This window comes from Bufo bufo, chromosome 11 (genome assembly GCF_905171765.1).
Source record: "Bufo bufo chromosome 11, aBufBuf1.1, whole genome shotgun sequence".
In the NCBI taxonomy this organism is placed as follows: domain Eukaryota; kingdom Metazoa; phylum Chordata; class Amphibia; order Anura; family Bufonidae; genus Bufo; species Bufo bufo.
This window is the reverse complement of record NC_053399.1, coordinates 88,101,351-88,113,437: the sequence shown is the minus strand read 5'-3', so window position 1 is coordinate 88,113,437 and position 12,087 is coordinate 88,101,351. Positions and strand designations below refer to the sequence as shown.

General features: G+C 45.6%; 1 protein-coding gene across 1 annotated transcript in view; it reads right to left on the bottom strand.

Annotated features, from left to right (window-relative positions):
- The window catches only part of HORMAD1 (HORMA domain containing 1), a 43,069-nt gene extending 31,831 nt beyond the window's left edge, over window positions 1-11,238 (bottom strand). Inside the window, exons 1-2 of the mRNA XM_040412407.1 lie at window positions 11,192-11,238; window positions 49-100 (exon numbers count right to left, since the gene is read on the bottom strand). Of these exons, the coding sequence (XP_040268341.1) occupies window positions 49-81 (33 nt within the window). The 5' untranslated portion in view covers window positions 82-100; window positions 11,192-11,238. The remainder of the gene's footprint in view (window positions 1-48; window positions 101-11,191) is intronic.
- Window positions 11,239-12,087: the final 849 nt, after the last annotated feature.

Genomic DNA, 12,087 nt, shown 5'->3' with positions numbered 1-12,087 from the left:
TTCCGCAATTTTAGATAAAAAATGACACATACGGTTATGAAAACTCACCACCGCGCTTCGGTGCATCTGAGCAGTCGCCATCTTCAGATCTGTTTCCGACCTGAAATACACATCATCTTCATAATTTATACACAGCACAAAACTGTCGAAGCAGCTAAGCCAATATCACTGCTGATTGCCTCCTAGGGGCTGGAGCTGCTGGATCTTAGCTCCGAAACGTTGGCATTGATGCAGAGTTGGCCCTGTCCAACCTCTTTCACGCATCTGTGATGACATCCGTGACAAGATGGTCAGTGGATCATCCGTGAATAATGCAGGTCTGGTCTGTGTGTCATCCACAATCCTCATACCAATAGTCCCTGGAAACTACGGACCAAACACGGATGGCACCTGGCATGGTTTTCAACGGCCCATTTCCATAATCACGAACAAGATAGGGCATGCTTCCATGGTGTCAGAACATAATGGATCCATGATCGGTCCTTGGGAAACCACTGAAGTGTGAATACATTAAAGTCAATGGAGACCAGGGAAAGCACACGTCTGTGAAAGAGGCCTAAGGTTGTGTTCAAAGCTGCACACGAAGTCCACAGAAAAATCCTTTGGAAATCCAGTCGATACACACCATGCGGCTACAGTCACACGACCGCGCCGTGTTTTGCGGTCCGCAAATTGCGGATCTGCAAAACACGCATGCGGCCCTTGTGCGTTCCACAATTTGCAGAATGGAATAGGCCACCCATAATAGAAATGCCCATTCTTGTCTGCGATTGCGGACAAGAATAGGACATGTTCTATTTTATTTTGCGGCCCTACGGAACGGAGCAACAGATCGGACAGCACACGGAGTGCTGTCCGCATCTTTTGTGGCCCCATTGAAGTGTGGCCCCATTGAAGGCAAAAACTACCGTTCGGATGCGGACCAAAACAACGGTCGTGTGCATGTAGCCTTATCCGAAGAAAACCAAACTTAAAAAGGCAATCCCTTTTAAGTTTAAAATGGTATCAATACAAAGTACAAACCAGCCCGCAAAAATTGAGCCCCCACACAGCTCCGTACACATACATTCTCCTCTGTGGCCTTCCATCTAGCACTCTCGCACCCCTCCAATCTATCCTCAACTCTGCTGCCCGACTAATCCACCTCTCACCCTATTACTCCTCTGCCTCTCCCCTCTGCCAATCCCTTCACTGGCTCCCCATTGCCCAGCAAATTCACTTCAAAGTACTAACAAATACATACAAGGCCGTCCATAACCTGTCCCCTCCCTACATCTCGGAGCTACTTTCCCGATACACCCCCACACGCACTCTCCGATCCTCACAAGACCTCCTTCTCTCCTCTCCTCTTATTGCCTCTTCCCACAATCGACTCCAAGATTTCTCCCGTGCATCCCCCATACTTTGGAACTCGCTACCCCAACATATCAGACTCTCACCTACAGTGGAATCCTTCAAAAGAAACCTGAAAACCCACCTCTTCAGACAAGCCTACAACCAGTGACCCTGATGCCTCTATACCGCCATGACCAACTTCACCCTCACCTACTGTGTCCTTCTCCCATACCATGTAGATTGTAAGCCCTCACGGCAGGGCCCGCTCTACTTCTGTACTAGTTTGTAACTCGTCTTGTTCCTGCTTAGTGCACTTGTCTGTATTATGTATGTATACCCCTTATCATATGTACAGCGCTATAGAATGAATGGCGCTTTAATAATAAATAATAATAATAATAATAAATAATAATAATAATAACTACAAAAAACTTATGGGGTAGTCAGGATATGGCAATGAAGATAAAAAAAATAGTTTCCCCAAAGTTTTTACTTTTTTCTATATTAAAATGAAAAAACAAAAAACAAAAAAAACATTTGTGGTATTTGTTATAATCGCACTGACCCGGAGAATGAAAGTAACAGGTCAGTTTTACCGTATAGGGAACGCTGTAAAAATAAAACTGTGGCGGAATTGTGTTTTTGTTAGAATTCCACCCTGTTTGGAATTTTTTTCCTGCTTCCCACTACATGGTATGCAATAGTAAATGGTGGCATTAGAAAGTACAACTTGTCCTGCAAAAAACAAACCCTTAGTCTACAGGCACACGACCGTATGTGTTTTGCTGTCCGCAAAAAAAAACGGATGACGTTCCATATGGCATTTTTTTTTTTGCGGATCAGTTTTTTTTTTGCAAACTAGAAAGAAATAGGACATGCACGGAACGGACATACTTATGCGGACAGCACACGGTGTGCTGTCTGCGTTTTTGCGGACCCATTGAAATGCGCATCCTATCCGCAAAAAAAACAGATCGGACACGGAAACAAAATACGGTCGTGTGCATGAGGCCTTATGTGGATGGAAAAATAAAAAAATTACGGCTTTGGGAAGTATGGGAGTACAAAACAAAAATGAAAAAAAAAAGCAAAAACTGCCTGAAAGGGTTAACATAACAGTGAAAGCCAGTGCCCCCATTACAACACCAGCCACGCTAGCCCGTAACGGTGACATCCACAGTAATGTAAAGCAACAGCAAAGTGGATGAGATTTAAAAAAAATAAAATAATAATAATATATATATATATATAAAAATCTGCAGTGAAATTTGACCTGCAGCAAAGATTTTAAATCCGCAGGATGTCAATGTATGCTGCGAGTTTCCACCGCAGGTTTCATCACTGCACCCTTTGAAATGCGCATGTAAGGGTACTTTTACACTAGCGTTAGTGTGATCCCGCAGGCAGTTCTGTCATCGGAGCTGCCTGCCGGATCCGCCGATCAGTGTGAAAACTGACAGCATTTGTAGACGGCTCCGGGTGCGGATCCGTCTACAAATGCATTGCAAGAACGGATCCATCTCTCCGCTTGTCATGCCGATGGACAAATCCGTCTTGCAGTCTTTTTCACAGTTTTCACGGGCTGTGCATGTGCAGACCGGAAGGACGGATCCGTCCTTCAGTTGTTTTGCAATGCCGGATCCGGCACTAATGCAAGTCAATGGGAAATAATGATCAGGCATTTTGGACGGACATAATACCGCAGCATGCTGCGGTATTATGTCCGGCCAAAACGCCTGACAGTGACTGAACGGAAGGCATACTGATGCAAACTGAACGGATTTCTATCCATTCAGAATGCATGGGGATATGCCTGATCAGTTCTTTTCCGGCATACAACCCTTTTGCCGGAAAAGAATAACGCAAGTGTGAAAGTACCCTTAGGCCCCTTTCACACGGGCGAGTTTTCCGCGCGGGTGCAATGCGTGAGGTGATCGCATTGCACCCGCACTGAATCCGGACCCATTCATTTCTATGGGGCTGTGCACATGAGCGGTGATTTTCACGCATCACTTGTGCGTTGCGTGAAAATCGCAGCATGCTCTATATTCTGCGTTTTTCACCCAACGCAGGCCCCATAAAAGTGAATGGGGCTGCGTGAAACTCGCAAGCAAGTGCGGATGCGGTGCGATTTTGACGCACGGTTGCTAGGAGATGATCGGGATGGGGACCCGATCTTTATTATTTTCCCTTATAACATGGTTATAAGGGAAAATAATAGAATTCTGAAAACAGAATGCATAGTAAAATAGCGCTGGAGGGGTTAAAAAAATAAATAAAAATAATTTCACTCACCTTAATCCACTTGTTCGCACAGCCCCGACTTCTCTTCTGTATTCATCTGTGAGGAAAAGGACCTTTGATAACATCAATGCGTTCATCACATGGTCCGTCACATGATCCATCACCATGGTAAAAGATCATGTGATGGACCATGTGATGAGCGCAGTGCCGCCATCAAATGTCCTATTCCTCAAAGAAGAAGACAGAAGAGAAGCCGGGCTGCGCGAACAAGTGGATTAAGGTGAGTTAAAAAATTTTTTAACCCCTCCAGCCCTATTGTACTATGCGTTCTGTATTCAGAATGCTATTATTTTCCCTTATAACCATGTTATAAGGGGAAGTAATACAATCTACACAATCTTGAACCCAAACCTGAACTTCTGTGAAGAAGTTCGGCTCTCTTCCTACATTCAGTTTTTTATCACGCGCGTGCAAAACGCATTGCACCCGCGCGATAAAAACTGAACAATGGAACGCAATCGCAGTCAAAACTGACTGCAATTGGGTACCTACTTGCGCGGGTTTGCCGCAACGCATCCGGACCTTATCTGTACACGCTCGTGTGAAAGAGGCCTTACTCACGCAGATTTGCTGTGGAATTAGATCACACGGGGACATAAGGCTATGTTCACACAGTGGATTTTCCTGCGCTTTTTTGCACCCAAAGGCACGAAGACACCATTCTTGAACCACCTCCCATTGTTTTCAAAGGGAAATCCGTGCGGCAGCCGAGCAGGGATTGAAAATCAATGTCCTAGATTTAAAAAAGTAACGTGTAGCGGTATATCCTTGGTACGGTTCTGCGTGGAAATTCTTCGATGAAACCAATTGGAAGCCTAAAAATCTAAATCTGTGGTAAAATATGAATTAGCCCCTTCAGGACCCAGGGTTTTTCCATTTTTGCGTTTTCCTTTTTCACTCTCCGCCTTCCCGTAGTCCTAACTTTTTTATTTTTCCATTCACATAGCCTTATGAAGGCTTATTTTTTGCGGGACAAGTTGTACTTTCTAATGGCACCATTTACGGTTGCATACCATGTAGTAGGGAGCGGGGGGAAAATTCCAAATGGGGTAGAATTGGGGAAAAACAATTCTGATAAAGGTTTTTATTTTGCGCTAAAATTGACCTGTTATCTTCATTCTCCAGGTCAGTACGGTTACAACGATACCATACTTAAATAATTTCTCTTGCGTTTTAATACTGAAAAAAAATAAAAACCTTTGAGGAATTTATTTTTTCATAACCATAACCATAACAAATTGGCTGTTTTTATTTTTTCCCCCACTACGGCATTTGCCGTATGCCAATAATATTGTTATATTTTAATAGTATGGGCAATTTCGCACACGGCGATGGCCATGATGTTTATTTTTTTTATTGGTTAAGTATTTTTATTTTAAGGAAAGGGGGGTGATTTGAACTTTTTTTTTTTTTTATATTTGTAAAAACTTTTTTTTAAGTCAATAACTAGCAATCATTCGATTGCCCAAAGTATTCAGTGATGGCTAAATAGCCATCATTGAAGACTTCAATTGCACTATATCAATACAAGGCTGCCACCTAGTGGCCTGTATTGATATATACATCTAATTGACTCGGAAGGCGGCTTGGGGCCTTCAGTCAATTAGATTGAGGTAACAGGTCCCCCGATCTCAGCCGGAGAACGCTGTTACCAGACCGAAAGCGCGCAACTTACAGTTCCGGTCTGCGCAGATGCTGTGGTCACATTTGACCGCGGCATCTGAAAGGTTATATGGCTGATCGCATATATGTGCCGTAGGTCTCTGCTATTTAAAATAGCAGAGACCACGCGGCTAAGGCGCCAGCAAGGCGCCATGTTTAGGGATCGGACCCATGATGTACAGCTACGTCATGGGTCCTTAAGGGGTTTAAAAAAAATGAAAAGCAGTTTGGATGCGGATTCTGCGCCTAAATTTCCTGAAGGGTGAAATCGACAATGAAAATGCACAGAAAGGACTGAGAACTGGCAAATTGCGGATCCGCAAAACACGGATAGTGGCCGTGTGTTTTTCGCAGTTTGTTAGAAATGCCTTTCTTTGTCTGCAAAACGGACAAGAATAGGACACATGGATGAGGCCTATACACAAAGTGCCGTCCGCATCTTTTGTGGCCATATTGAAATGAAGGGGTCCGTATCCGATCCGCCAAAAATGCTAATCGGATCCGGACTGAAAATACAGTCATGTAAATGCCTCCTTTGCACATAGAAAATCCACAGGGTACAGTACCAGCTAAGGAGACAGGATTTACAAACTCTCATCTACATGGTGCGGAAATTCTCGGTGAAATACATAGCAGATTTCAAAGTGTGAGATCTGGGGCAAGTCCTCGACCGAATCCGTGACACGTGAGGAATTTTGTGAGGAAATGCAGAGAAACCTGCATGACAATTAGGGTAGTGCAGGGAGACTGCAGGGACAATGTAGGGAGACTGCAGGGACAATGTAGGGAGACTGCAGGGACAATGTAGGGAGACTGCAGGGGAAATGTAGGGAGACTGCAGGGACAGTGCAGGGAGACTGCAGGGGAAATGTAGGGAGACTGCAGGGGAAATGTAGGGAGACTGCAGGGGAAATGTAGGGAGACTGCAGGGACAATGTAGGGAGACTGCAGGGACAATGTAGGGAGACTGCAGGGGAAATGTAGGGAGACTGCAGGGGAAATGTAGGGAGACTGCAGGGACAGTGCAGGGAGACTGCAGGGGAAATGTAGGGAGACTGCAGGGGAAATGTAGGGAGACTGCAGGGGAAATGTAGGGAGACTGCAGGGGAAATGTAGGGAGACTGCAGGGGAAATGTAGGGAGACTGCAGGGACAATGTAGGGAGACTGCAGGGACAATGTAGGGAGACTGCAGGGGAAATGTAGGGAGACTGCAGGGGAAATGTAGGGAGACTGCAGGGACAGTGCAGGGAGACTGCAGGGGAAATGTAGGGAGACTGCAGGGGAAATGTAGGGAGACTGCAGGGGAAATGTAGGGAGACTGCAGGGACAGTGCAGGGAGACTGCAGGGGAAATGTAGGGAGACTGCAGGGGAAATGTAGGGAGACTGCAGGGACAGTGCAGGGAGAACACAGGGACACTGCAGGGGAAATGTAGGGAGACTGCAGGGGAAATGTAGGGAGACTGCAGGGGAAATGTAGGGAGACTGCAGGGACAGTGCAGGGAGAACACAGGGACAGTGCAGGGAGAGTACAGGGAGACTGCAGGGAGAGCGTAGGGAGACTGCAGGGAAAGCGCAGGTAGACTACATGGAGACTGCAGGTAGAGTGTAGGGACAGTGCAGGGAGAACACAGGGACAGTGCAGGGAGACTGCAGGGAGAGCACAGGAAGGATGCAAGGAGAGAATGGGGAGACTGCAGGGAAAGCGTAGGGAGACTGCAGGGTAAGTGCAGGAAGACTGCAGGGAGAGTACAGGGAGGATACAAGAAGACTGCAGGTAGAGTGTAGGGACAGTGCAGGGAGACTTATTCTTTGTCAGTTTTATTTACTTATTCCTACATCAGCGATAAATGCAATTCAATACAAAAAATATGGAGGCCTTTATTATTGCAGTGCCAGCATGCCAAAAAATACCATCAGGTCTGCACCCCTTAGGGGGGCCCGGTCTTAACCCATTGGATATCAGTTTTTTTCATTTTTCTTCCCTATCTTCCTTGAGCCGAAAAATATTTTTTTGGTTCACAAATCCATATAAGGGCTTATTTTCTGCAGGAAAAGTTGTACTCTCTAATACCACCATTTAATATTGCATTCAATGTAGTGGGAAGCGAGAAAGAAATTTCAAATGGGGTGAAATGAGAAAAAAAAACTATTCCTCCACCGTTTTACGGGTTTGTCCCTATGCCGTCCCCTTTGCGGCAAAACTAATGTGATGCACTTCATTCTCTGGGTCAGTACGATTACAACGATACCCCATATGTATAGGTTTTATTTGTGTAAATACTATAAAAATGTATAAAAACTTAGAAAAAAAAAACATTCGTTTTTTACGTCGCCCTATTCTGACTGCCATAACTTTTTTTTTATAGTTATATCTACTAAGCTGTGTGGGGGCTCATTTTTTGCAGGACAATCTGTAGTTTTTATTGATACCATTTTGGAGTGTGTGTGACATTTGATCACATTTTATTACATTTTTGGAGGTAAGGCCTCTTTCACACGGGCGTTGCGGGAAAATGTGCGGGTACGTTGTGGGAACACGCGCAATTTTTCCGCGCGAGTGCAAAACATTGTAATGCGTTTTGCACTCGCGTGAGAAAAATCGTGCATGTTTGGTACCCAAACCCAAACTTCTTCACAGAAGTTCGGGCTTGGGATCATCACTCCGGTCATCACATGATCCATCACATGACCCATCACCATGGTAAAAGATCATGTGATGACCGAAGTGACGTCACCACAGGTCCTGTTCAGCAAAGGAGACAGACGAGATGCCGGCAGCGCAAGCAAGTGGATTAAGGTGAGTTAATTTTTTTTTTTTTTTTTTTAACCCCTCCAGCGCTATTTAACTATGCATTCTGTATTCAGAATGCTATTATTTTCCCTTATAACCATGTTATAAGGGAAAATAATAATGATCGGGTCTCCATCCCGATCGTCTCCTAGCAACCGTGCGCGAAAATCGCACCGCATCCGCACTTGCTTGCGGATGCTTGCGATTTTCACGCAACCCTATTCACTTCTATGGGGCCTGCGTTGCGTGAAAAAGAATATAGAGCATGCTGCGATTTTCACGCAACGCACAAGTGATGCGTGAAAATCACCGCTCATGTGCACAGCCCCATAGAAATGAATGGGTCGGCATTCAGTGCGGGTGCAATGCGTTCACCTCACGCATCGCATCCGCGCGGAATACTCGCCCGTGTGAAAGGGGCCTTAGAGAAGCAATGAAAAAATGGCGAATCGGTCATTTTGATATTTTTTTTCTGTTACGCCATTTGCCGTATTGGAAAAATATTTTTATATTTTAATAGTACGGGTGTTTTCAAACGTGATGATGCAATGTTTATAGTTTTTATTATTTATGTTTTTATTCTAAGGAAAAGGTAGGTGATTTCATTTTTTTTTATACATTTTTTTTAATGTTTTTGTAGCCAGTCTAGGAGCCTACAATTTTCACACTTTTTTTTTTTATTCAATATTACCATACTGCAAATAGCAACATAGTAAAATGTGAATTGCTGATTTCTTACCTGGTGTCTAACATAGGAATTGCAGCTGTAATACTCTAGGTCTCTTCAGAGAAACCCAGCCTATTAGAATGAATTACCGGCATCCCCAATCGCCACACAGGGATGCTGGTATTAACCCGGAAGTGCCCGCTTCCGGGTTTTTCAGTTTCAAGTGGCATTTAAAGGATGTAATGATCCAATAATGTTGATGACAGTCATTAGCCGTGGGTCTCTGATTGAAACAACAGAGACCTGCCGGCCATGGTGCTCGCTGCACGAGTGCCATATTCACACATCGCTCCAGCGCCATACATGTAGCAAAAGGGTTAAAGGTGCATTAACCCCTTTACTACCAGCACATGTACGGCACTGGAGCAATGGGCAAACATGGCGCCCACTCGCGCATGCATCATGGCCGGTGGGTCTGCGCTGTTTCAAACAGCAGAGACCCGCGATCTGCATTATTGCCTGTATATGCCGTGATCAAGTGAGATCACAGCGACAAAAGGGTGAAAAACCCAAAAGCTCGCTCTTCTAGCTACGCTTTTTTACCGGCATCCTCTGCGGCCAGTGAGGATGCCGGTAATTGAATTCAGTACCCCAGGTCTTGCTGAATAGACCAAGGGTATTGTAGCTGCAATTCTTATTTTGTCCAGCAGATGGCAGTCCAAAATAAGAAATGAGCAATTCTGAACAATAAATGGATGTAGAAAAATCCATGATTGTTCAGAATTTTAAAAAAATTGGATTTTGTATGCTCAAATACGAGCTTCAAAATTATACCAAATTTTTTTTTAAAAAACTGAAAAAGGCCAAAATGGCCAATTTGCCATTTTTTCATTGCTTCTCTAACCTCAAAAATGTAATAAAATGTGATTAAAAAGTCACACACCCTCCAAAATGGTATCAATAAAAACTGATCCCCCAGACAGATCAGTAGATATAACTATAAAAAAAGTTATGGGGGTCAGAATCTGGTGTGAAAAAAATATATATATATATTTGTTCTCAAAGTTTAATTTTCACACTATTTAGACATAAAAACCTATAAGGCTCCATTCACACGTCCGCAATTCCGCTCCACATTTTGCGAAACAGAATTGCGGACCCATTCATTTCTATGGGGCCGCACGTTGTGCTGCCTGGATCCGGAAATGCAGACCAGCACTTCAGGGTCCGCAATTCCGATCCCGAAAAAAAATAGAACATGTCCTATTATTGCCCACATTACGGACAAGGATAGAACTGTTCTATTAGGGGCCGGCTGTTCCGTCCTGCAAAATACAGAATGCGCACGGACGTCATCCGTATTTTTTTTTGCGGACCGCAAAATATATATGGTCGTGTGCATGAGCCCTTCATCTCATACGCTCGGTAAAACCGCGCGTAATTCTCATCGTGTGCAGGTGGCCTTAGGGAGTAAATCAGGGTCTGTTCACACCGCGCTAAATTACATTCGGCTCATCGCCCCCCCCCCAAAATGTCGCTGTATGCCTTACAATTGCAGACGTCACCTACAGGCTTCCAAAAAGAACAGACCATATATGACTGTGTATATGAAAAAGCAGTATGCCACGACGTATAGTCGCCCTGTGGGGGCCAAAAGGGCACCCGTCGGATACACGGGGTGCCTACGGACCGATTCGGTGTACACTTCGCGATTATTTCGGAGATACAGAGTTGACGCCAACTTGAGTTTTTGCGAATGATGAAAGTCGCAACGACAGGACGTTATCGGGGGGGGGGGGGCGATTATGTCACAATTTTATCGTCACCCCTGGTCGAGCGCTCGCTACCGTAACCTGGCGAGTGTCCACCACTTTACTGTATAGTCACTAATACGACGGCAGGCTTGAAAACAGCGCCCCAAATGGAGGTTTGAGGTACTGCACGGGCTATTCCAACCCCTAATGCTGAGCGCTGTAGTCGTTTACGTCCAAAAATGGAGTGGTGGCTCCGTTCACTTGAAGGGGTACGGGGCCCCTGTTCTCGCGGGGTCCCATCAGAATGACCCGCACACTTCGGTCACCCCTTATCCCGTGAATACGTTTCTGTAACTGGAAGCCCCCTTTAAGAGGTCTGCTACTAAGCAACGAGGATGGAAAAAAACATGGCGGCTAAAATGTTTGCGCAATTCACTTGAGTTACTCCCTAGAGAAGAAAAAAAGCTTTGCAAATGCCATTTTATTTCCAGCGTCTATTAACCTCTGGTCACCTTATAAATGATCATTTCACCTCAGAAACTACCCCCCGATATACTAATGCGATATTATCCCCCGTGGACGACCAGCTCCACGGCTCACGACATGAGCCCTCCTCACTAATAACACTGACAGGCGCTGCTGTGTGTGACTTGTCAGGCGGCTCCGGGTACTTAACTGCAGGTAATAATATGGCGGCCGTGGAGCTGCGCGCCTGAGGAGACGGGCGGGAAACAGCTTCTCAGCTAGGAGGGGGGGGGCGGGGAGGCGGGAGCGCGCGCGCCAGGTCACGTGACGCAGCTGCGTCTCCTCACAACTGGCGGGAAACACGCTGGGGCCAGCGGCGGGCAGGTCACGTGACGCAGCTGCTTCGTTCTCCTCACAGCTGGCGGGAAACACGCTGGGGCAGGTCACGTGACGCCTCCGCCTGTGCCCGCCGAAATGGCGTCCAGTCAGGAATCTGGAAAGGGTTGTTATGTGCAGGACTGTGAGGTTTTATGATGGCTGTACTCATGACGGGCCTGGAGGGAAAGTGGCCATAGTGTGCAGGTATAAATAACATATATATTTTTTTTATTAATTAAAAATACATATAATAAAAATATATTGGCGTTTTTTTTATTTGTAAAGTGCATAAATAAAGATGATATGTGATAGTCCGTCTTCTGAGGAGCCCAAGGAGGGAGCGCAGCTTTGTGCACCAAGTGCTGCAGCAATCTTTTGACAAGTCAGGCCTCCATGTGTGACCAATGCCTGACTATACAGGCTCAGTCCGCTTTGTGCCCCCACACAGTAGTTACAGTAGTGCTGCCCCTTAATGCCCTCCTTACAGTAGTGCTGCCTCCTTAGTGACTCCTTACAGTAGTGCTGCCCCCTTAATGCCCTCCTTACAGTAGTGCTGCCCCCTTAATGCCCCCCCTTACAGTAGTGTTGCTCCTTAGTGACCCCTTTACAGGAGTGCTGCCCCTTAATGCCCTCCTTACAGTAGTGCTGCCTCCTTAGTGACTCCTTACAGTAGTGCTGCCCCCTTAATGCCCCCCCTTACAGTAGTGTTGCTCCTTAGTGACCCCTTTA